Source organism: Parasteatoda tepidariorum, chromosome 7 (assembly GCF_982258835.1).
Source record: "Parasteatoda tepidariorum strain Cologne lab strain chromosome 7, Ptep-v5.0, whole genome shotgun sequence".
Lineage (NCBI taxonomy): Eukaryota > Metazoa > Arthropoda > Arachnida > Araneae > Theridiidae > Parasteatoda > Parasteatoda tepidariorum.
Window position 1 is genome coordinate 44,847,680 of NC_141761.1, and position 27,926 is coordinate 44,875,605.

The following is a 27,926-nucleotide window of genomic DNA, read 5'->3' on the forward strand; positions in this document are numbered from 1 at the left end:
TATCGGGCTCATTTTCTTTCAATAAATCTAATGCCTTATTCAATGCCTTTGAAAGATAACTTCTCACTGGCTTTCGTAATTTTTTAACACTCGTATATCAAGTTTCATAAAGTCTAATAAAGTTCTTTTCTAGTTTTTCTAATTCCTTAAGTCTATCTATGTCTATTCGAATCCCAGCAAAGATGCCAGATTTTGAGTATTACTAAAAGATATCAAGAAAGGAGATAGCTTACCTCCACCAAAAGGCTGGGAACACTTCTTAATGTTACATAAACTTCTATAGAACATCTAAATAATTGTAACTGAGAGTGTAACATTCAATATTTAATTTTATCTACAAATATATGGACACACAAAATATGCAGGGACACAAACAAAAAATAACAACAGGCTTCCCAATCGGAGTTTTAATTAGTTCTCTATCGAGTCAGTGTTTGTGGGAGGAGTCGGGATTAACCGTAAAGATCATGTGCTCACGAGATGAAATTGACCGATGGGATTTTATAAATTTAATTGCATTTTCCAACGGCTTGAATAGATTAATTATTTTTGTAATAAATTTTCAAGATTTTTACATGCTATGCTACTGTGTATTTGCCATAGCCTGAACTACCACTGGCGAGTAATAAGGCAGCTTAAATGACTATTTTGAAGAAAATGTGACTATGGCAGTCACTCTTGTGTGACTCTTGGGGGAAAATAAAAAGGAAATTTCTGAAAAATTTTAAGAAATGAGGATATGTAATGCTGATTAGTTTCAGTATACTCAAATTTCTTTTCCATTTGACTAATTCATTGTAGTTAATAATTCTTGATGAAATTCTAATTACACATTTAATTATTACTTTTGCTTTAGTAACAGAATTTATAAAATATTGGTCTTGTGTCTGTGTATTTTTAAAGTATAGAGTTTTGGTTTTCTATACATTTGTCTAATGCCTCTAAATATTTTAAATTAGATTTACACAATTTATTTTTAAGTGCTAGCAATCATCTGAAAATATATAGTATTTATATTTGAATTATTATATATTTTTAAAGTGTCAATATTGTAAAAATAAGTTAAATGGTTTGACAACTATTTAAGTACCTGCAAACTGTTTTGGAGACCATTTTTTTGAAGCAACGATTTTTCAGTCTTAACTCCGGTGGCAGCCCTGAGATAGTAAAAGCATCTCTTATCATATGGTTAGGCCATTTATGAAGATATGATGATGCATACCCAGCTAAAAAGATAACCTTTCTAAGGAAAAAAAAGACCCGGCTAAGAAGAATATCCCCCAAAAAATTGCTGCAGGATGTTGAAAAAGACTAAGATTAATTGGGTGTGAATCGAATAGAAAGCAGTAATGCGGAATAAGATCCCTTAGAAAAATCTAAGAGAGGCATTTTTGGCCTGTAGCAGGCTTTAATGCTTAAGAATAAGAGGAATTACTCTTCAGGTTGTGTAAAAATTGTGTAAATGTTAATAGAAACTCAATAATTATACATTTTGAATAACTTTAAAAAAAAAAGTCTCCTAAAAATCATAGACATGCATACTCCTTCTTAAAAATTAATTCGTGATGAAGAGAAATTAGCTACTATAATTTTCAAAGATTTAAAAAATGTTTAAATTTTTCAATAGTTATTGTCATCAATATCTTTTAACACTTCATTAATTTTTATATTTTATTTAGCATCTTTCAATATATCTTGTGTGTGTATAATATTTGAACACCTTTTGTAGTAACAGAGATTTCCTTTAAATTGAGAGCTTTAAAAAGTTTACTATATAGTGTAAGTATAGTTTACTAATAAAATGTAGGAAAAGGGGAAAGTTCATGAATTCTCATAAAAATTGTTTAATTGAGTAAATAGCATGTAATCAAGAGTCAATAAAAATGAGAACAGCCAAGAGTGTTAGACTTAGTTTTGAGTAGCTGTTGAATATTATTTTACATTAAATGAAAACAAACTTTTAAAAAGTTACATTAGTTTTCCTATTTCATTTATTGTACTATAAAGTATAAATAAAACATTTACCAAAGAAATTTAATTAATGATTAAATGTTATATCGTAATTTCTGACATTTTCATAGATATATCAGAATCTGGTGGAAAGCGATTCTTTCCTACAGGCCAAGGAGATTTTTTGGATATGGATAAAAATCGACCACGAAAATTAGGCTTAGATGATTTTATCTTTATTAAAGTATTAGGAAAAGGAAGCTTTGGAAAAGTTAGTATTTTTAAGTATCTTACCATCTAATTATTGAACATTTATTTCTTAAATATTTATTATTTTATTAGGACTGAAAATGTACTAAATAGCTTATTGTCCATTTCTGTTAATAAGTAGTTTAAACAAGAATTCCGAAGTTAATGTCAACAGCTTTTCTATAATTTAATTTTATGAAAAATGTTTCAATAAATTTTCATAACTTATATAAATATAAATATTTCAGAAATTACTGTATCTTTTGTATTGAATGCTTTGAATTGCTTTTTTCTTTGTCTTGAAATGGCTAGTTGAAATTTGAACTCAACTCTGGACGCCATAAAAGAAAAAGAATTTTAGTTAAAAACTGTTTGAGGGAAATTAACTTCAGTATATTTTAAGTACTTAGGTATATTTTTTTTGAATAATGGAACTTTACATAATTTGATAAAAGGTTTTAATTAATTATCTGTGTACTTATAGAGATATTTTATGTCAGTCATTATATGGCAGGGGTTTCAACGTCATTAAAGTAAAAAACAAAGCTAGAAAAGCTATGATAATAAGAGTTGTAAGGAGAAGTATACGGATATATACAGAGTTACAAATAAAATTTGCAGAAAAAGGACCTGGTTAAAATGACATTCTTAAATTGATTCACTACAAAGGCAAAATGAATGAAGGGAACTATAGAAAGCACTGAATTTTCATTCCAAAACATTTGATCCAAATATTAATGGCTTTAAGAGTCATGGTGGTAGATAAATAGGTGAAGAAAAACAAATCCTAGAAAGGTGAACAGAATATTTTAGAGATTTACTAAATGAAATTAGAGTAAAGATTTAAACGTGGAGACAGTGCCGGATTAAGCGTATCATTTAAGCGTATGCGGAGCCCTAGGCCATTAAAATTTTTGGAGCCCTTAGATTAATTTTTTTTCTCGTATATTTTTTTATTTATTCAAATATAAAAGTATTTATATATCTTTTCATTCTAGAAAGCGTATTTAAAATTAAAATAAATAATAATAAATTGAATTTTACTTTAGTTTGTTAAATTAGAACTAAAAAATAATCATAACATATATATTTGAAATAGATTTTTTTTTAAATCGTTGTTTTTCTTTATTTTTTAAATTTATTTAAAAAAAAATCCATTTTAAGGAGTCCTCTAATCATTGGGGGCCCCAGGCCATGGCCTAGTCGGGCGTAATGGATAATCCGGCACTGTATGGAGATTAATAATGAGGAAGATCAAAACTGTTGATGAAGACTTTACACAAACCAGAGAAGGAACTGAGCATGGTGTCAAAAGAATGAAAAAAATTAAAGCCTTAGGAATGGATAATATCATTGATGAATTATCGTAAAATACTGTTTAAGCCTCCATATAAATTTTAATGAAATTTACTGCTAAGTGGGAGGTGGGGAATAAATGGTAGCATAGAAAAAAATGCTGATTTTTTAGGAAAATCAAACATATTTAATAAATTTCAAATGTTACATAATTTAATTTAGTTTAAAATAAATGAAGGTAAAATTAAATCATAAAAATAAATAAATTGTATTGAAGAAAATGTAAATTAATTGACATTTTCTTCAAATATTTTTCTCCCATTTAAAAATTTAGCAGCTTGGCACTGTTTTAACTAAAAATTGTGTGTGTTCTATTTCTTTTAATTTTCGATCTAAATTCTCTTTTTATATAAATTTATGCTTTATGTATCTATATCCTCGGTAGTAGAAATCTTCCATCATGGAAGATGGTGCTGCAGATTATCAACACACCTGCAGTGCCTGGTAAATTATTTTTTATCTCAGTTTTTTCTTTTTTAATTGTCATGGTACCTCACCTGAAAATTGTTTTTCATCTCAGATTTAAAAAAACACACTTAAAATATTACTGAGAGTAGAAACAGAGATGTAAGATCATTTTTAATCTTGAAACTTACTCAATTGCTATTTGTTTCAGGTCCTTAACAAAAATTGTTTGTAGGTCTGCTAATTCGTGAATGCATTCATAAAATTCAAATAATTTTCTTAACTTAATAAGATAAAGAATTTAAATGATAAGAAAAAAAATTTAAAAATAAGTTCTAATCTATATTATATAAAACGCTAATATATACGTATGTATCAATAAAACCGATGATATTTCTTTTCTCGCGTTGGCAACAGTTTTCATTTTTAATTGATAGACTTCGGCAAGAGCACGTAGTGAGCGTCATATGGCTGATCTATATTATATAAAACGCTAATACGTTTTAATTGATAGGCTTCGGCGCGCAAGAGCACGTAGTGAGCATCATATGTCTAATCGGGTGAATTCTCACCGAATTATAAAAAAAATTCTCACAAAATTATCTTCATCGAAGCAGATGCTTTACATCCGGCTTTCAGTACTATTTCATATTGTTTTACAACACATGGTTTTATCCCTCTGGTGGGAAAGACTTTAAAACAAAACTTACAACAGTTACTTTTCTCAACAACTGAAATTTAGAATAGTGTGAATAAGAAAAATATGTGAACTGTTTGCAATTTCAAATTAATATTGAAATGCGCAGGCTTAGAATTTTCGACAGTAAAAACTTTTCGGAACTTCAGTGTTCAAAAAAGTATACAAAAGCTAGACGTTATGAACGTATCCAATGGGCGAGCAAAGCGAGCATCGGATTGCAAAGCAATCCGAAATGAACTGCGAAACCAGTTCCGGGGGTTGGCGAGCGGCAGCGAGCAGGGGGCGTAGCCTCCTAGTTTCTAATTAAAACTTTAATTCTAATTAAAAATGAAAACCCCAATTGCTTGTTTATAAACTGTTTAAGGATTGCTTGTTTATAAACTGTTAAACTGTTTAAAGTAAAATATTTTTTTTTTATTTGAAATAAGAAATTTTTAACGTAAGTATTTTTGTGTATAATTAGTCCCTTATATATGCTAATTTTGCTGTGCACATGTTTGATTAAGTCTAAATTTGCAATGATAGTTTTTGTCTGACTGTGTTAGGGCCACAGAAATGAATTAATGAAGATTATGCTGCAGATTGAAATTATGCTACTCGGTGTATATATATTGTTAAGATATCCACGATAATCAACTAATAAGATTTCAAGCAATAAAAAAATATCCTTGAGTTATTGCAAAAACAAGTATGGAAATTAATGGTTACTTAAATTTCACTGTATTTTAAATTATTTATTTAAATTTGTCCTTATGAATGATGAAGTGATTATTATATATTTGATTTACAATACAGTATGAATTATTTATAGTTAATTTTAGCCTTATTATTTATGATGAATATCTTATCTAATCAAAATTGATTTGAAAACTTTTCATCTAAAGGTTCTATTAGCAGAAAAGAAAGGTTCAGATGAAGTCTTTGCTGTGAAAGTACTTAAAAAAGATGTTATTCTTCAAGATGATGATGTTGATTGCACTATGACAGAAAAAAGAATACTAACGTTGTCAGCCAAACATCCTTTTTTAACAGCTCTTCATTGTTGTTATCAAACAGAGGTAATCATTGTTTCGCTATGCCATTGATTCTCATTTTTTTTCCTTCTTGTACAATGTAAGCTCCGAAAATTTTCCTACGAAATTTGAGCTGAAAGCCTTTCAAAATTGTGTGTATATACATACATATATATATATATATATATATATATATATATATATATATACACTGAGGTGACAAAAGTCATGTCATAACCTCTTAATATCATGTCAGACCTCCTTTAGCTCTATGAAGTGCAGCAACTTGGCGTGGCATGGCGAAAGTCTCTTACAGGAATATTCAGCCTTAATAGATATCCATAATTGCGAAAGTCATGAACTGACCTCTCGATTATATCCCTTAAATATTTGATGGGAGTCATATCAGGTGATCTATGTGGCCAAATCATTCACAGTATTTTGTGCAGAATGTTATTTAAATAATTCGCGAATGATTAAAGTCTGGTGACATGGTGCATTATCATCCATGAAAATTCAATCATTGTTTGGGTACATGAAGTCCATGACAAGAGTGGCGCTAGACTTAGCCCGACAGGGGGTCAGCAATGCCCCGACAGGGGGGCTAAGATAATTTTGAAAATAAGCAATAATTTTTAATATACGAAAAATAATTAATATGACATAGACATATTTGTTCTGATAAAAAATTTATCATGATTCAAATATTAACAAAGAAAAAATATAAAAGTGATATCTAAATAAATAAACAATATATGCACATCCATCATAAGATTCTACAGTGTTCTCAATTAAATATTCAACTCAAACAATGCAACTCAAACAATAAAAAATTTATGCACAACTAGAAAAAATTCCAAAAATTCGAGCTTACTACTACTAATGTTTAATTCCGTAGCCTTGTAGTTTTGAACCTAATCCAGCAGACAAGAGAACTCCAGGATCAAGTAGTGGAAGAAATTTTTGCATTCGTGGAGGACGTTTTGATAGCCCGCATTTGAGTTACATGGAGAGGAAAACCACGAAATCCTCCTACGGTTAGTCTGATACCAAGGGAACTCTAAGAAATGATCCGCTTACCACTGAGGATATTTCACGTCAGCACTGTGGTCGGTAAAAGCCGGGTGTGGAATTCATATCACTCAGCCATCACTGGGATTCGAACTCGGTGCACCTCATTCGGAGGAGAATGCTCTATCCCTTGAGTCCAACTTTATTGAGTAATAACTCTGCGGCAGGTACCAATTTTCCAATTTTATTGATTGGTACCAATTTTATTGATTTACTTAAATTTAATCACCTTCAAAATGTAAATGGTAATTCAATCGTAATTTTTGTAGAAAAAAAGGGAAATAAACCGTTTTTCCTCTAAACCTGCAATGAATGCAGAAGCAACCACGAGGGTTAGTGAGCAAAATGAACAGGTAGCGGAGCCTTCCAGTTCTTTAAATAATTATTAAATTACTAGTTATTAACATGCATACTTAAAAAAATACGAAAAACATTTTTCAGTATTAAGAAATAATAATTAAAAACTGCCATCAGCTGGAATGGAGCCCCCGATCTCACAGTTTTGTGTTAGATTTCATAATCATCAGCCCCAAATATACAAACCTGCCTTGCGGATATTTTTTAAAAAATTTTTTTAAATTCAATAAATTAAGTCATTTGGATACTTAACATTCTTGAAAAATGCTTTCCAAATTAATCAGTTCATTTAGAAGTAAACCATAATTCGGCTTATCTTATTCATTTTCAGCTTATGTATATATATACACCAAAAATTATTCAAAACTAGATTAGATATAACTCAAGGACTGCAAACTTAACTGTCGGATATAAAACCTTATTTAAGATTGAAAATGGTAAAACGAGGAAAAATCTACATTCCTCGAATTAAATATTTTAAATATAGTCTGTTTTTAGGTTATAATATTCGTAATTACCGTAATAAACTTTAATCGTAATGTCGGGGTTCCGCCGATGGAAGACATTTAATATATACACACTAACGCTTTATATCAATTAGTTTTAGAATTACAATTATAGAATAATTATTATAAGATTATTATAGAATTAATAATTATTATAGAGTGAAAGGTTTTAAAAGACAAATATTTGTTAATGTTTAATATTTAATCTATGAAAAAACATAACACATATTGAAATCTAACGAATAGCCCCTGATAAATTTCGTGACAAAAAAAAAAAAAAAAATTGAAGCTTGATTGATTTCCGGATTTTAGAAACACCTTCTAGTTTTACTATTCAATCAAATTGGTTTCGATGTCGTTCATCCCACCTGTCTCACTAGTGATTCAGCATATATTGATATCATTTTTGTTTCGTTCTTACTTAATATTAATTTGCTTGCGACAATTATTTTTTTACGTATTAATTGTTTAAATATTAATTGATTTTTGAATTGACAATTTCAATCATTTCTTAGGTATTTAAAACTGCAGCATATCACATGAAAATATTAAGTATATATCATTTTTACAATAAAGTAAAATGAAAAAGAATTCTGATCCTTAGGAACAGATATTAAATAGTCTCATGATCGAATGATGGAGCATAATTACCTTTTAAACAAATCAAATTTTTTTTTTTACCTTTTAAACTAAAAATTTGCTTATTTTTATATAGCTTATTAATACTCAAATTATTCAAAAGATGATATGACAACGAAGTTTTTTTTTTTATTCAGTCATTTATTTACATTTTTTCCACTTCTTTATTTATTTTTATTTCATTAAATTAAATGCACACGGTTAAAATAAAAACAAAGCTGTCAAATTTTTATATATAGTTTCGATTTATAACTTTAAGAAATTGCTTCGACTTTGATTAGGAAATTTAAAAGCCTTATTAATGAAAAAATTGAGAAGCCTTATTAACTTTAAACACATAATAACAACAAAAAGGAGTTAAAAATAGAATGATCAATGAACAATAAAATCGTAAGCTAACTAAATTAATTAATTTCGTGTACGAACTATAATATTACAAATTAAGCATATTTCATATTTAGGGGAAACATGGAAAATTTGATCATACAGGAGTTTTAGACAATTTTTTTCTCATGTTGTAAAATTTTTTTAGCTGATGATCATTTGATTTTAATGCTTTATTAAACAAAATCATATGTTGTTTCTGTCTATTAGCAGTAATTAAAATTAAATTACATTTGTTATATCAATTTTCTCCGGAACAGACCAAATCAAGATTTTTGGCAAACAGGCCAGTCAAAGAGGGAATTGAATAGTGGCCCGCCATTTAAATAAATAAACAAAACAAAAAAATCTCAATGTATATATAAAAAACTGCTCAAATCTTTCACGTTTTGATTGATTTACCAAAATTGATTTAATAGAAACATTTGCTTACCTCCATGTGAAAGATTTATGTCTTCTTAATATCCTACAAAAAGTTGATATAGAAATTCCTATTTCATTCTCTTACGATTGATTTGAAAAATAACAGAATTAAATCAACTACAATAATTAAATAAAGTAAACAATTATGCTAGTTGAAACATTTAGGATGATTAAAGGAAAGAAAAGCTTTTATAATAAATTAGAAAAAATATCTTCTAAATTTTGTAAGAGAGAAAAATTCGAATTGAACGAGTCCCAATTTAAGGACAGTATGGAAATCTCAAGACAGATTCTAACAAGACCCTCCCCCTATCTACAGCCCTAGAAATGTTTTCTTCTTAGAAATTTATGACCAGAAATCAAACAAAAGGGTGTTTCTGTGGATATCTGATATTTCCGAAGTTAGGAGAAAAGAGCCCCTAGGCAATATCAAGAAGCTAAAAACATATTCTCACAGTGTAAAGTGAGGAGGCTATTTAACAACTCTGTGGGTGGTAGCTACGAAAGTGGGGATATTTTCATCAGTAGAAAAAGTTTTTTATTGCTCTTTTGGTTAGAAAAGTGAAGAATAACAATTATTTTATGTTTGTAAGCACTTCGATTAGATTTTGAAAAGCATCCAACTATGTAAAAAAGAAAAAATAATCTGAATAAATCTCTGAATAAAACTTTAAAAAAAGAAGAAAAAAGTGGGATCTGGTGGCCCTCTTGAGTTATAAATAATAAATAAGTTAGAATTTAAAAAAAAAAAAAAAAAAAAAAAAAAACAATTAATGCAATGAGATTTTAGACTTTTCGGGGGCCCCATCAGAACTCGGGGCCCTGGGCCAGGGCCCAATGAGCCCATCCTTAAAAATTGCTCTGGTTCAAAATTACAAGGCTACGGAGTTAAACTTTAGTAGTCGTAAACCCGAAAATTAGGTCAGCTGTTCAACGACGGATAGAATAAAATAAAATAGCAAGATATACAAATTTTTATATTATTTTGTGGAAGGTAATTTTAAATTGTAAAATACAAAATTTGAATAAAATTGATTGAATAATTAAAGATAAATGAAATTTAAACAAACCGACGTTTTTAAAATTTGAACTCAGAAACTAATCGATCGATTGCTCTGAAAGTTTGTGTTTTGAAATTAAAAGGATGTAAAAATATGTAGAACATGCAATTCAATATATCTTATTATTACTTAATAAACTAATGAAAATTAACAAATAATTATTTAAAATTATTTCTGCTTAAAATTTTGTGCATAATTTTTTTTTTTTTTTTTGTAATTTAATGTATGCATTTTTCAATACACTCAAGAAGTTCTCGAGATAATGCACAATAATCGAAGTATGAAGTTAAAATTAAAGGACCCAAACTTTCCATCTCTCTTTTTGCCATAACTTTGGACACTATCATCTTCCAGATTCTGTTTCCGCATTTTGAAAATTAAAAACCCGAAACTAAACTTTTGACAAACTTGCATGTTTATCCTGAACAAAATGCGCTTTAGTGCTCTTTTTCGTAAAAATATGGTATTGACTCTTTATACGTGAATATACGATTAAATCAAAAGTTAATCAAGGTGTTCCCTTTTTCCATTTCATACACTGTACATAAAATAAGTCAATGAGAATCTATTATGTTGATTAATATATATTTTAGGATATTGAATACGGACAGTTTCATTGTTTCTTTGAATCAATCAACAATCTTTTTACTACTAAGAAAATGATAAAAAAAAAATAATAAATTAAATCTGCCAAAAAAATTAAAATAAATTACAAATATTTTGTTAATGTTTGTTTTTCTTTTTTTTCCGACTGCTTATTTAATGCGTTGATTAAAATATAAACCTTGAATCCGAATAAGTAAATGATTTTCCTCATTTAAAAGTATTAAAAAAATGAAAAAATTAAAACTGAATTTTTTTAATTTTATTCTTTTACTTTCATTTTGCTTGAAAATTTCACAAAGCAATTATGTGATCCCATAAACCATTAATAAACATGTTACATAAAAAAGAATTTGTAAAGAGGACCTGCCTCTCTCTCTGTCCCTCAGGCTTTTGTCAGTTATTCTCCCAGTAAAGAGGGGTGATTATCTATCCCCTCCTCAGTTCTCGAGAAAAAAGAATAGCAGTTTGAAAGATAAGTTTCCAAGAAAATCAAGATGTGTTTGAGGGGAAAGGATTTCTATGGGTCTTTGAAAAGTCTTCAATTTCAACCATGTCTAATCACATCCGGAGTTTAACAATGTATGAGCAAAGTTAGGAGTAGTGCAGTGAAACTACAATTACATAGAATTTACAATATATTTTACTAAATTTTGTTACTAATTCTTAAAAATAAATAAATAAAAAGTCAACTACAAAAATTTTTATTAGGCATTTGTAAATGAATTTTTGACATTTTTTAGAAAAAAAAATGTGACCAGACTATTTTCCCGACGAGACTTTAAATTTTTCCCGATGGGGGGGCTGGCCATGCCCGACGGGGGAGCTCCAGCCCCCCCTGACCCCCTACTGGCGCCGCCCTTGGTCCATGAATAGCTGCAAGTGGTTTTCAAGTAGCTAAACATAACCATTACCTGTCCAAGATCGATGTAATCGGACCATAGTACACAGTCCATCCCACGAAAAAGCAACCCTCATCATTATGGAGCCACCAGCAGATAGCACAACGCCTTGTTGTCAACTTGGGTCCATAGCTTAGTGTGGTCACTCTCCAGACAGCTCTGAGCAGCTAAAATCGTGACTTCATCCAATTGCCTAGGATCCAACCAATATGCAAACCCAGGAGAGGTGAAGGACATGATGTTATGTTATTAGTAAAGGCACTTAAGTCTCTCTTCTGCTGCTATATCCCATTACAGGCAAATTTTGTTACATTATCCCAGAGGTCGCCAAAGTGGTCTATATAGACCCCCAGGGGTCTATTTAACAAAAGCGGGGGTCGATCTGAGCCAGGGGGTCGAATGGGGGTCGATCCGAATCGGAGGGGTAAATCGGTAAATTCAATCTTAACTACGTACAGTTATAAATTAAATGTGGAATTTCGAGGGGATTTAAGATTAAAATTGACCAATTTTGAGCCCAATATAGCGAACCTTGCAATAAAACACAGGGCACACCCATCTCATTGATTAAGAAGCAATAAATCTGTAGTTACTTTACTTATTATTTCTACTTATTTATAGTTACTTAATTTAAATAAATAATAAGGTATTTAAATTTCAACATTAATATATTTTTCATAAAACTATTGTTACACAATGTACTATTACTCTAAAAAATGCTTAAAATGATAAAATAAATGTACAAACACAGTATCTAATAGAGTTTTATTTTAATTAACAAAAAATTAGTTTTATGGGGGTCGATGGAGATTTCGAAAAATTATATAGGGGTCTATGATCAAAAAAGTTTGGCGACCCATGCATTATCCTAACGGATATGTCCATTTCACGTGCGGTATTGATGCTTGCGGTTATTTCACACAATGTTACTTGTCTGTTAACACTAGCAATTCTACGCATACATCGTCAGACTCTGTTATTAAGTACAGGTAGGTGGCCGGACACTATGTTTGTGAATGGTGGGAGATAACGCCTATAATTAGATATTCTCAACACACTCTTGACACTGTTGATCTAGGAATGTGGCCCTCACAATTTCTGAATTGAAACATGTTTGGAATTCGGAATGGTTTTGACGTGCTTGGTTGGTAGTGATTCCATAATTTTCCGATAGCTTTTATTTATTTATTTTTGCAGTTGTTAGCGCTTTTACCGCCATTTATTTTCTCAGTTTTTCAACTGTTGATGTTTTTAATATGATGTTATTACAACACACATATTTAGAATATCTAGGTATCATTTTTAATAATTCAATTCATAATGATTCCATCATAAATCCCTGTCATTTTCCGATAATTTTTCCTCTATTATTTATAATATTTTTTATCACTTTCATGGGATTTTTTAAATTTAGATGTTAGTAATATGGTATTTTATGACACACAAAGAAATTTGCATATCTTGAAGCGCTTGAAAAGAAAAAAAAAATCCTGTAAATAAATAATTTAAAATTTAGATTTTAGTGACCCTTTTTCAAATTTGGGACTTTTTAGTGGCTTTCACAATTTTCATGACATGTGAACCCCTAAAGTGTTTATATAAAGCTGTTGGAATCAATATAGGCATCTGCACATGCGCATTTAATCGCAACCCAACCCCTTTGAAAATAACTGATTGATTCCTCCTAAACAATCCAGTAGAACTGACAAGCCATGGAGGTAGGGGTATACATCCCCCTTTTAAACAGTTTCGTCTCCTCTCTTTCTAAACTGAGTCATATTGCGTTATTTCCATTGGACGAGAGGGCATTCTACCTACTAAAATTCTACACCCGAAGATTGTGAAAGTGAAACTTGTTTCCGCTTCTCTCATTTCTTCTTGAGAACTTTTTTAGTGCACACTTAGTTACTTCTTATTCCTGTTATTATTAGTTATTTCGTTATTATTAGTTGCTTCATTATTATTTTTTCTATTACTATCCCTGTTATCATTTACCGTTGATTATCATTTACCTTCATCAACTTAATTGCTTCAAGAAGGAATAAGAGCTATACTGCCTGCTTAAAGCTGTCTGTAGTTAAGCGGGGCAAGAATATGAAATAAACGACAGCTGCATCCACCGATGGAGAGAGAAAAGGCCACTGTGAACAAGACAGGTGAGCTAACGGTTTCCATTGAAACTACAGACCATGAAAAATCTAGCTTCACCTGTGTGTTGGCCTGTTCTGCCAGAGAAATTAAAACCACTCATTATCTTCAAAAGAAAAACTATTCCAAAGTGCAATTTCCCTAAGGAAATCGGTGTATATGCAAATGAAAAGGGGTGGATAAATGAGAGTATGATGTTGGAGTGGCTAGATGTTGTACATTGACGCCAAAAGAGCTTCTTTTTTTCACCCAAGTCTCCTAATCAAGGACCTTTCTGCTCATAGAGTAGAAGCAATTTAGAAAAAAATGTGACAAAATGTCCACCCAGTTGCAACCCTTTGATATAACAATCAATAGGGCATTTAAAAATGAAATTAGGAAAAGATGGAAAAAATGGTTGTGTGAGGAAGGAAGGGGATCCTCATACGTAAACTGCTAGTGGAAAGAAGAAGAGAGCAAGCTACATAATTATCATCAAGTGGGTAGTAGGCTCCTGGGCTGCTGTACCCGTCAAGACTGTCACTCGGGTGTTTGCAAAAGCCGGCCTCATCGAGCGCAGCTGGAATAACTCCGACACCACCGACTCTACTGAGGATTCTTCTATTGGTGTTAATATGGCAAATTATGAAATCTTGAAATTATTTGTCTCTGACAGTGATAAAAGTAACTTTATAGGATATTGAAAGTTAATTTTTTACATTGTTTATATTTTTTCCTCAATTTTAAACTGTGATGATTTTTTAAATCTTTTTTTTTTAAATAAATCTTTATCTTAAAATTTTCATTTTATTTTTTTCATTAACATTGTTTTACAGATTTTTATCATCAGTCGCAGCATTAATTCCTCCTCTAAATATGGTTGAATTCTTCAACCTTTCTCTCCCAGCACAAGGTCTTTATAGGCACTGCTGAGCATATTAGTTTTTTTTTTTGTTGTTGTTAATTATTTGCTCTCCTGAAGTAAAATATGACAGCTTTATTTTTTGTCTCGGTGCCAACTGGTAAGAACAATTTTTTTTTTTAGATGAAAAAGAAAAATTCTCTTTTCGCGTGAACTTTTTGTTAACGCATTTTAGGCTTTTATCTCCCCTCCTCCCAAATAATTTAGGAATTAAAATTACGTTTGTTGATGTATTTAAAAAATATTTTGTTGTACTTAATATTATTTTTTGACCATATAAAGGGATTATTTATTATGCACGCTTATTCCAAATTAACCTGTACCAATGATGATCTAGTTAAGCCTTGCCTGAACAGTCTATGTGTTGGCCGTAAGTGGGTGGACTTGTTAACAGATTTTATTATTTTTTTTAATTTAAAACTTAACTTTATGAAATGTATAAAAAATGTTTTTATTATGCAGATATTCTGAATGATAATTTAAATGTCTCTCCTCTAAAGATGCTGATATTCGCAGTGCTGTGCAGCTGTAGCGCTTATGATGACTTTTTAAAAATCGAGATGCGACGCTTGTGATGGTGTGGCGCTTTCACCAGAAAATATGATATATATTTAATTTTCTGAATATTTATAAATATAAATGTAACATAAATTAATGGGCTTATATAGATATAGCTTTCAACTATATTAATAACTTTTTTTTAGGATCGTTTGTTTTTTGTTATGGAATATGTCAATGGTGGGGATTTGATGTTCCAAATTCAAAAAGCTAGGAAATTTGATGAACCTAGAGCTAGGTTTTATGCCTCAGAAGTAACATTAGCTCTGATGTTTCTTCATCGTAATGGAGTTATTTACAGGTAACTTAATCTAAGGTGTTCTAAAAGCAATCAATAACATTTAACAATTCAATGGTACATTTTCAAACCGTTAAAAGGAACATTATCATGTGAATGAACATTTCCTTCATTGTTATCTAGGTTTTTCTTTAAGTTATTTCATCTTTAGAAAAAAAATTTTTACTCTTGAATTCTTTAACACGAACTTATAGACCTGAAATTACAAAAATATTTGCAATTCATATATCGAGGATTGTGCATGAAAATTTATTATTACATTTCATAAATCATATTTTGTATTCATGGGGAGTATGAAAGTAAAATATAATTCAATGACAACTCTCCTATCATGTTCCTTACCCATTTTAGGAGTTAACTATGTGAAGGTTTTTATATTATTTTAAATGTTAAGTATTCAAAGTTTTGTAAATGCTCAACAAAAAGAGTAGTATAATCTGTTAGCTAATAATTAAATTATTCAAATTGCTAGAATTTTCATATATATTCTATTAAGTTCTATAGTTAAAAGAACAGTAAGTACTTGTTAACTTATTTTTCTGATTCATTCAAAATAGACATGCTTATTTAAAACACATATTTATTTCTCCATCTTTTTAGAAGTATTTTCATTTTTTTTACATATAAAATGAAAATTTATTTAGCAACAAAAAAAAAATTAAATAAATAAATAAAGGTTGTGTTTCAATTTTTATTATTCTTTTTTCTTTCTTATTTAATTTTTTTTATATATTTATTTGCAAGTGATTGACTAAGTTGAATATCATTAAAAAAATTTATGTGTAAAAGTTCACTATCAGAAAATGCTCACACTTTTAAATGTAAAATTTTTCTGTTCAATGCTTCATATACCAGAAAATTTTTATAGTTCCAACCACCCAGTAAAATGTGCTGTCTAATTTTGATAAGTTGTATATATATATATATATGTATTTTCTTTTCAATGCTCTAAGCATTGAGCCTCTAAGAAAAGTTGTCAAGAAATTTTCCTGCTATATACCACTTAACTGTTTCCTTTTTACATAAAAACTGGTAACTTCATTGCATCAACTTAAAGTGTAGTAAAAAAAGCAGGAAAGCAGGATTCGTAATTGTCTTGACATTTCTGACTTTCCCGATAAAAAAGATTTTATCCTTATTTGTCCTGATTTATAGCTTTTTGTTCTCATATTCATAATTTTAATACATAGTCAAAACATCTCATTTTCTACGAATACAAATGAAATTTTAAAAAGAAATAGATTTGAAGGTATTTGTTATTGATATTGTCTCTAATCTCTGATATTATCTTCTTACTTTAATAAATAATACTAGTAGAAATCATAAAATTGGAAAGTTCAATTAAAAGACCATCCACTTGTTATATACAAGGTTCAGGCATAGTGTCTCACCCACAGGATTCATTGCTTAAACCTTTCCAGAAATTCAGTCATTTTATGAAACAGAGACTCAATAATTTTATATTATCGAATTTTTATAGTGATGAATTTAGGGGTATACACATATTTATTATTTTAAGCAAATGCAACAACAAATCTTGAAATATAGATTTTTTTAGTTACATACTTATTGATTTATCTCTTTCATGTGATTTTAAAAGTTATTGGTTTCAATCAATAATACAGTGTTATCATAGAATTTTTAAATTATGAATTGAAAAATCATCCATTAAAATTACTTTTGTACAAAAGTGTAAAGTGTCATTATTCACTGTATTTTTTTTTAAATTTCGAATTTGTTGAAACCCTAACTGTAACGCTATTTGATTAAAGAAATCTTGCACCCAGTTGCAACTTTTAATTTCACATTGGTATGACTGAATATTTTCTAATTGTTACTGGTTAGTTTTTTTTAATGCTGTAGAACTTTAAAAGATTTTCCATGCATTGATTTGAAACTAGTATTCAGTTTTGTAAAATTTTACTGGAAACTGTTAAAACTTTCTGTTCTAAACTGAACAAAGTAATTCTGATATTAAAAATAATATATTTTATTTTACTTTAGTTATAAAATGTGCTTTTATTACACCTAATTAGAGCTAATTATATTTTTTTAATACAGTAAAAGCAATTACGATTTGTGCTTTTAAAATATTTATAAAGTTGCTTAAATAATTGAACGATAATCAAGATTATTTTAAAAAATGAGTTGTTTTATTTTAAATATATTAATAAGTATTAATAAATATAAAAAATATATTAATAAATATTGCTGTGTCCCATTTTCCTTTAAATTTCGATCTCTGAAATATGTATTATTACAGTTTAATTAAAGTAATCTAATTAGTGCCTTTTTAAAGTTTTCTTTATCTAAAATTCATTACGGATGTATTACTTTTAATTTTAAATAATTTTTTTAGGGATTTGAAATTGGATAACATTCTCTTAGATAGTGAAGGTCATTGTAAAATAGCTGATTTTGGCATGTGTAAAGAAGGTATACTAAATGGCTGCACAACCACTACATTTTGTGGAACACCTGATTATATAGCTCCAGAGGTATATAATAAAAATTGTTTTTCAGATATCCCTGCCCAACTTGTAAAGTTTTAAGCCGAATTGCCCCAAACTATTAAAGGAATTTTTAATAAAGGGGTATAAGAGTAATAACACATTACCTTTATTATTATTTGAATAGCAGAATTTGATATTAAGTTTTTAATATTATTTGAATGATTTGATTACAATAGTTGTTTCTCTCAAATATGTGGCATAGCACAAAACTACTTCTTGTTTCCCCCCCCACTTTTTTTATTATTATTAGCTCTGTTTAAAGTTTTACTTGATTAAGTTTTACTTAAGTTACTTGTTAAGTTTTACTTGATTTGTATATTTCTGTGTTTGATTAATCTATTTTTTAGTTTTACATAATGTATTAAAAATCAAGAAGGGGCTAGTGTTGTGTGAACATAAAGATAAAGTTGACAAATGGAATATTTCTTTTATTTATTACTCAAAAATTCTCAGTAAATTCAGGCAGAATGGCATAACTCTGTTAATCAAAACACTCAATTGTAAAGAAGCAGATTTAAAAATAAGGTTCTTCTGATGGGAAGGTTACTTTTTTTTTTTTATTGCAGTTATAGACTATTGATTGTTTTTTTAAAATAAGGGACTCTATATCATAAATGAATATGCTCGTTACATATTTTAACAGTCATATTTGATTATCCTTTTATAATTAATTAATAATTATTAAACTAACTTATGACTTAACACTGCTTGTGTGAACACTTGTGTGTAGGGTTACAGTGGAGATTATTAACACTGTCTTTTAGTTGTAGTAAATTTATATTAATGCTGACAGAAATTTCCTTTTCTAAGATACCACATTAACCTTTGAGGTCTGGTAGGGCACAGTTCTAAAACACACACACACATATATATATATATATATATATATATATATATATATATATATATATATATATATATATATATATATATATATATATATATATATATATATATATATATATATATATATATATATATATTTTACCAAATAGCTTGTGGTAGTCACAAGTTTATTAAATAATTAAATTTTATATTATTTTTGTTACCACTATTAAAGTTTTTAAGAACTGTAGGAACCATGATACAATTTTTACATATTTACCAAGGCAAAAGTTGTCGATCCCTTTAATGTTTAAAGTGCTAATGTAATAACAAAACAATCAAGATGTACCAAAATTTGTAGAATTTAATTTTGTATTCACTTAGAAATTAACTGCACTATTATTAGGTCTTATATATTTGTTTAAATTGTTAACACATCGTGGGGCTAAATCATTGTAGGTCAACATCATTATATGAAATAGTTAAGTGTAAAATTTGTTTCCCTTTAAATATTCAGAAAACTTTGCTAAAATGGAAAATGTTGGAATTCATATATTAACATTAGTTACTTTAAAATTTTTTTAGATTATTTGCTCAAGACTATATTTTCAGCTTGAGAAGCTTGGAATAAATGACTTCTTTGTTGTTTATTTTTATTAAATCTGTCACTTTCTTTCTAAAATCTAGGTCTCATTTGGAATTGTTGATTGAAATTCTGACTTGGCTTAGAAAATTTTTAATTTTGTCGCAGATAGTTATTAAAACTTTGATTAACAGAATTGTGTAAAAAAATTACCGTCTTGGTGTCCAGCCTTGAAATTGTTTACCTTGTTGTCTATATCCACTAAATTTTGATTCTGGCACTTTTTGTTTTATTTTCTTTTTGAGGTAAGACAATGGGGACATCATAAATAATTTTTAAAACATGTGTAAGCCAGTCAATTGGGGTTTTGGGTTCTTTTAAAACCCCAAAGAGTCTTAAACTGTGGTCGTAATCCCACAGACAAACCCTATTATTTAAATAAATTTATTCATATTTTCATTATTTAATTAAATTTTTCGATGTAACTCTACTTTTTTGGCAAAATTTGAGTTAAGGTTTAACTTGGCAATCTTAGAAAATCATTAAGGTCAAATAGAGGTGAAAAAGAATGTTCTTGAAAAATTTTGACTATTTCTTGAAAAGTATAATAATTTAAATATTTATTTATCAATAATTTCAAAGTTGAACCCTTCTTAAATGTTTGAAAATTTTTTAATTTCCACTCGTTATTTAATTTAAAATCTCTAGTTTGTTTTTGTAAATGTGAGCCAGTCTGTGAACTGAATGTCAATGTCGGGCTCAAACATTGATATGTCCAGTTTTTCTTTCGCTTTATCTTGATTTAAATTTTGAAAACTAGTACAGTAGGGAACCGATTATCCGGAACGATCGGGACCATCGATATTCCGGATAACTGATTTTTCCGGTTTTCTGAATCGCTGCAAAAAGCCGTTTTTTATAGTTAAACCCAACTAAAAAAAAAAAATGGAAATAATCTTAAAAAGAAGAAAAAACGATGAAGTAATACACTAATGATTATTTCCAAAATGATGGTAATTAAACATCTTTAAAAAAAGAACGAAAAATCCTAAAATCTTATGACGAAAATTTTTTTTTTAAAAAAATGACGGGAAAACTAATGGAATTTCGTTCCGGTTTTTTGGTTTTCCGGTTTTCTGATTTCCGGATAACGGGTTCTGTACTGTATTTAATTTATTTTGCAAATTATTATTTGTATCAATTATTACATTATTTGATGATTCCGTATTAGAGGAAAATTTCTGAACAGGAGATTAATCCTTATCCATGTTAAATTTATAATGTTTACCGTTCCTTAAGAGCATTCAAGCATTAAAAATAAATTTCAATAATTAAATATTGCATTTAGAAGGAAAAAAATTCACATTTTTAATTGCTCAAATTTTACCCTTACAATCAATAAATCCTATAAACTATAACATATAAAACACTAGATATAATAATTTTAATATTTTTTTAATAACTATAATAATCATTTTACTGAATCAAAAGAAAAATTTACTGAAAAGAATTTAAAAAAATCAATAATTGTGATAAATTTTAAAAATATTTTCAAATTTTAGAAATAAACAAATTCATTAAACCATATGAATAAGCTCAATGTATTTGAAAAATATTATCAATTGAAATATCAAGGATGAGAAGAAAAATTTATAAATTTAAACCAAAGTCAATAAAAAAATTTATTCTTATTTAAACACCAACTACTTTCATAATAATGAAATATTTTAAAAATAATTGATCATTAATGTAAATACCATTAAAAAATCAATAGTACTTTTTTTCAGATACATATAAATTACTGGTAAAAATTTTTTCAAAATATTTCAAACAACTAGAAATCAAATTTAATAACACTTTCATCCCCACAAAATCTTATAAATAATCTTATCTTAATTATGAAATATCAATCACCACTTCTATTTATTGAAGTAATTGGATATCAAATTTAATTAATACTTCCTCTGCTCACAAGATTTCGCTGATGAAAATAATTATATTTATCACCACTAATTGATTTTGAAAAGCACCCACATCTGAATCATTTTTAATTAATTGCTGTACCACGCGTTTGTATAAGAATCACTTTAGTAAATATGAACTACCGCTATTTTTCAAAATTGCAAAAGCCAACTTTGCCACATTAAAAACCTTAAATCAAAAACAAAATAACTTTACATTTTTCATTAGTTTCCATAAAGCATTAAGAAGTGGAAGCCCTTTTTTTGGGAATCTGGAACAAATGGTTCTCTTTTGTATATTATTCAGATAATGTTGTTTAGAATTATATTAGAATGAAATCGAAAGTCGTTTATCTTTTGGTAACAGGTAGTGCAGCATCAAATCAAAAGTTTTGCGAATGGGGGCATCCTTCTTTCGGCAGCGTGCATGGGAATGGGTGTTCAGAACTTTTTTTCTCTTTGGAGTTTCTTTTTTTTCCTTCTTGTATGGGGGGGGGAGGGAATTCACTCTTCTTGAAGTGGTCCAATCTCAAAACAAGGGAAAATCTTGCTAACAAATCCCGATGAACTGTTAAGTCACAGAACTTTTAAGTCACATTTGAAAAGGGTAACGTTAGTAATTACAATTGATCCGTTAAATAGGTCGAAGGAATAATATGGTTCAAACACTTTGGTTAAGGTAAGAACTTAAAATGCTAATTCTTGCATATTTAAATCTAAAAATATAATAAAAAGGCAGATATAAATAATAAAATGTGAGAACGCATTTAATTTTTAATAATAAATTAAGAAGGAAAGTATAGATGGAAGTTACATAAAAAGACTTGTTGAAGCTTTCTATGTTAGATATATATTATATAGGGGAGAGTCGGGTAGCCCCGCCCACTTAAGGAGTATTGCTTATATTTCTGTATAATATTGAGTAATAATCAATATTTTTGTATGTTTCTATTGTTTTATCATCTAATTATATAATGCAAAAAGAATAAACCAAAAAATAATAGTTTAACTTAAAAAAATAGAAATTTAAAAAATTTGACTACTGTATTCAACATATTTTCAAAACTATTGTTTACCATGTTACCAGCTGCATAAATACTTGAAACTTTGAAAATAATCTTTTTTTAATATAACAATTAATGTCCGATGGCCCATTGACTTGAAAAAATATTCTATACATATGAAATTGACAGTGGATGGGGGTACCCGACACTCCCCTATGTGCAGAATTTTTGAATTCCATGCATTTTACTATGAAAATTTAGTATAGAGACCTCCTCCCCCTAATGCAAAAATCTATGATAAGGACTGGAGAATAATATAAAGTTGTGTTCTAATAAGCTAATGTAAGGGAATTTTATTGTTCAATAACTGTTATTATTTTTTATTAGATTCTACAAGAATTGGAATATGGTCCATCTGTTGATTGGTGGGCTTTGGGAGTCCTGATGTATGAAATGATGGCTGGACAACCACCATTTGAAGCAGATAACGAAGACGATTTGTTTGAAAGTATTCTTCATGATGATGTTCTTTACCCTGTTTGGCTCAGCAAAGAAGCAGTTTCAATCTTAAAAGGCGTAAGCTGAATAAGTGCTTAATAACTTGTGATTTTATATTTTGACCTTATTATGAAAAGTAATTATCTTCTTCTTCGTTGTAGTTTATGACTAAGAACCCAGCCAAGCGACTAGGCTGTGTTACATCCCAAGGTTGTGAAGAAGCCATTCTACACCATTCTTTCTTTAAAGAGGTGGACTGGGATGCGCTTGAAAACAGAAAAGTCAAACCACCCTTTAGGCCGAAAATTGTAAGTTACTGATTGATTCTATGAATGCTCCATTGGTACTTTGAATTACTTTAAAATTAAAAAGGAAGTGCTGTTAACGAATCAATTTTAATTGACACGTAAAAATCAAACCTAAAGAATGAAATATTGAAATTTATTTTATTTATACAAATGTCAGGCATTTGACCACTAAACCCTCATCTATAATCCTACTTTACAACACTTTAAAGCTGCTGAAATAGAACAGTTTTTATCATAATAAATGCAATTTCTAACTGCAAAAAAGAATAGTATGAAGATAGGCAGCGTTCTGGTATATTTAGCATTATCCAGCATACACCACAAGGCACTTTACACCCACATGGGAATTCAATTGTGACAAAAACACTTTTTCTTTGGTATTATTTAAATATGTTTACTATATTAATATTCATTGTCATTTATGTTAGCAATTATATTGTCAGGGGTCTGTCCAGACATTTTGTGAAAGGTCCGTTTTTGTAAAATTGTGAAAAAATTACTCGTAATTTGGGAATTTAAAATGAACGTTAAGTCACATTCTTTCAGCCAGGGTCCGCTTTTGTGAATTTGTGATAATAGGGTCCGTTATTGCAAAAAAACTTTTTCAAGGAGTTTTTAAACTGTAAAGACATACAAAATTATGCTCAACACTGTAAAATTATAATTAAAAAAATTAAATTAAAAAAAAATTAAAATTAAATTTTAAAATAAACAGCAATTGCTGCTACTAAATTAGAGATGCAGCATACAAATATTTAGCCAGCTTATGCTGAACGCAGAATATTCATTTCGGATGAATATTGGAAGAAGCGTCCGCCGAAGACAAAACTTAGTTCGTTTACATCTGCCTTTCTTTCCCCCCAACCCCCTGGGTAGGGTTTATTTGATTAACAAAACAATAATGAAGATAAACAAATTTGTGAAGGGTCCGATTCAATGATAGATTATTTTGTGAAGAGTCCGTTTTTAAGTTAAAATATTTTGTGAAGGGTCCGATAACGGACCCAAATTTCTTCTAAATAGTATTTATAGTGACTGATTGTATTTATAGTGACTCTGTTATTTTAATTGTCAAGTAGTTTATTTTCTCTCTCTTAGAGTTTCTACTTAACTAGATAATCATTTTTAGTAAACTGTTTTTAGTTTTTAGTGATGTTTATTGTAATTTATGGTTGTTTTAAGTTACTGCGGGAAAGCTATATTCTCACTCATTTTTTATACTTATGTTTCAACTTCGTATTTGGTACACATACTATGAAAATTCAGTACTGACCCCCATTTTTTTCCAACGTAAAACCCCCGTGCATGCTTCCGCGTGTCTCACTTTTTCTGAATATAAAATCTTAATGCTGTTTTTCAATTTCCAGAAAACAAAAAGAGATGTCAATAATTTTGATCAAGATTTCACAAAAGAAGAACCAGTATTGACTCCTGTTTCCACAGAGGTCATAAAGAATATCAATCAAGAAGAATTCCGAGGATTCTCCTTTGTTAATGAAGATTACAATCCTGCCAAATTTGTATGTGATGGTCCTGCTACATAGTGTCTGAAGAATAATTGTATAGTGAAATCCTCTCCCCTCTTTATTGTTGTGTCTAGTCATTAGTTTTGAATTAAGGTCTGTCACTAATTATCTGTGAAAAGGTTTATGCTTTTTTAGAAGTAGATATGTATTTATTATTGTGAAAGATCAAGAACATCTTGGCTCTCTCCTATCATAACTGTACAATCTTTTAAGTTTGAAAATTGTGAATTGATAAACCTAAGTCTTTTCTTTTCATACAAATCATTTATTTAATAGAAAGAAAAAAACAATCTAACATGTTTGTTTTTTCTCTTTGTATGAGGATGTATATAAGATTCATATGTTTTTAATTTATACTAAGAGATGAATTTTAGTGTATGAGAGATATTTCTGTTTAGCTTTTAACTGTCTTTGTAAGTGTTTTCTTTTATAGTTTGTGCTGTGTAAAATTATTTTGAATACTTGTTAACAATACTGCTAGATTCTACTTCCAATTGAAAAAAAAAACTATGCAATTTATTCATTAAATGTCCATCTTAATGTGTTTTTAGACTTTTTATAACTTATATATTACCAGATTCTATTCTGTTATCCATTCAAAAAATATGCAAGATTTAATATTTATTTTAATTAATGATTATGCAAAATTTAATATTTATTGTACTTAATGACTTTGCAAAATTATAAATTGAATGTTTTATTATAAAAAATCAACTTATCTAATTTTATTAAAATCTTACGTATGTAATTTCTTGGGTAACTGACTGACATTGTTTCATGCATTTAATAATGTTCAAATTAAAAAAAAGAAGCTATGCAATTTATTCATTTTATGCCAATCATAATGTTTTTTTTGCTTTTCTTTTGTTAACTTATAACCTCTACTTCCAGATCCTAATCTGTTCTGCAGAAAATAAATAAATAAAAACTGCACAATATCATTAATTTAATATTTATTATAGTTAAAGATGATGTAATATTTAATGTTTATTGTACTAAATGAATATGCGATATTATTAATTCAATATTTATTACAAGTAATCAATTTATGCATTTAATTGAAATCTTACATGTGCAATTCCATTGTTTCATACTTTTAACAATGTTTCTTATTTCTGCTCAACTTTTGAAAAACCTTTGCAATTTTATTGAAATCTTTCATCTGCAATTCAAGGGGTAACTAACTAACATTATTTCATGCATTTATTAATCTAACTAGATTCTGCTACAATTAAAAAAAAAATTCATTCAATTTATTCAGTTAATGTCAATATTAATGTTTTTTTTTTTGTCTATTTATAGCATATTTTTCCAGGTTCTGTTATCCATAAAAACCTGTACATTATCATTAATTTAATATTTATTATAGTTAATAATTATGCAGCATTTAATGTTTTTTGTACTTAATTACTATGTAATATTATGAATTCAATGTTTATTATAAAAAAATAGACTTATGCAATTTTATTAAAATCTTACATGTGCCATTGCATTGATAGCTGACTGACATTGTTTCATGCATTTAACAATGTTTCTAAATTCTGCTACAAATTTTTTAAAAAAATATCCAGTTTATGTCAGTCATTTTTTTTTTTTCGTCTGCTTAAAACCAGGTTCTATTATGCAAAAAAAGAGAAGAAAAAAATGTGTGATAATTTAATATTTATTATAGTTAGTGATTATGCAATATTTAATGTTTATTGTACTTAATGACTATGCAATATTAATTTAAATGTTTATTACAAACAATCTATGCAATTTTATTAAACTCTTACATATGACTGACATTACAACTGACTAAGATTATTTCATGCATTTAATAAATGTTCAACGTTAAAAAAACCTATGTAATTGTCATTTGATATCAATCTCAATGTTTTTTGTTTTTTTGATACTTATAACCTATACTTCGAGATTCTACTCTATTATCCATAAAAAATTATGCAATATTATTATTTGATTGATTTGTTATTATGATTATTTTGCAATATTCAATATTTATTATAGTTAATGATTATGCAAAATCTTTATTATTCTAATGACTATATAATATTTTTTAAAAGTTTATTGTAAAAAATAAATTTTTCTAATTTTATTAAAATCCTCTCATATCCAATTCTTATACAATGTTTTTTGAATTCCGGATTACATTGTGTATTTTTAAATAATTTTGTGTGTATTTATTGATTTACAAATATACCAACTTAATTATTTTAAAAAATTACCGAATTAGATTTTAGTTCTTTCAAAATATCTAATTCATTTGAGGCATCTATTGTATTGAATTGTTATATTGAAATATCTATTTTAAAAAATGCAATGTAACCTATTAGTAAAAAGCATTATTTATTTTACCACAATCTCTTAAAATTTTGTGATTCTGTTATCTGTGAACAGTTTGAAACAAGAATGGACTTGATATGGGAGAGCCTTTCATAATCAGCATCTGTTTATATACCCACTTGATAAAAAGTTAAAACATTATTACAGATAAGTATTGACTTTCCTGCATATTTGTATCACCTCTTTCATGTACAGTTTAAATCTGCCTATGCACATGTCTTCTATGAATCATAGATGAACTGAGTTAGTTTCCTCTTCATATTATCAATGTTTCATAATTATTTATTTCTTAAAGAGCCATGGCTGCATGTTTTTAGCTCTTGATCGATTTTTATGGTTGTGTATTTATTTTTTTAATTCTATTTTCTATTGAATTTTTCCCCTTTTTCTTTATACAAGTATTACTGTCAAAATATTTGTACCTGCTGGCTGATTTGCTAAAGCAAATTGAGAATTGCTCCTTTGTGGCTTACTATTGCTCCCTCTATTGAAATAGTAAATGCAAATCAGTGTTGTTATTTAAAGACAGTAGACAGGAGGTGTACACACTTTCCTTTAGAGAATATCCACAATTGTTCAAAACTGGGACATGGTTTTGTTGTCTCAAAATATTTATATGCAAATGAAAGTAACTAAAAGAAATGCATCTATGTTATTTATTCTGTGCTGGTCCTTGGAAAAAATTTATTAAAATTGTTTCCAGAAAATGTTAAGGAAAAAAATGTAGTATTGAAATATTGTTGCCTATTATATTAAATATTTTTCTTAGAATTGAAAAAAAAAATTGAATCCAGAATTACAGTGTAATTAAAGTGTCTCATTTTTTTATGCACTGCTTGTT

General features: G+C 28.3%; 1 protein-coding gene across 1 annotated transcript in view; it reads left to right on the forward strand.

Moving 5' to 3' along the window:
- Positions 1–27,917, forward strand: part of Pkc98E (Protein kinase C) — a 41,707-nt gene extending 13,790 nt beyond the window's left edge. The window contains exons 9-15 of the mRNA XM_016061126.3: positions 2,082–2,221; positions 5,545–5,718; positions 15,373–15,527; positions 17,884–18,022; positions 22,798–22,986; positions 23,070–23,216; positions 24,584–27,917. Of these exons, the coding sequence (XP_015916612.1) occupies positions 2,082–2,221; positions 5,545–5,718; positions 15,373–15,527; positions 17,884–18,022; positions 22,798–22,986; positions 23,070–23,216; positions 24,584–24,760 (1,121 nt within the window). The 3' untranslated portion in view covers positions 24,761–27,917. The remainder of the gene's footprint in view (positions 1–2,081; positions 2,222–5,544; positions 5,719–15,372; positions 15,528–17,883; positions 18,023–22,797; positions 22,987–23,069; positions 23,217–24,583) is intronic.
- The last annotated feature ends 9 nt before the right edge of the window (positions 27,918–27,926 follow it).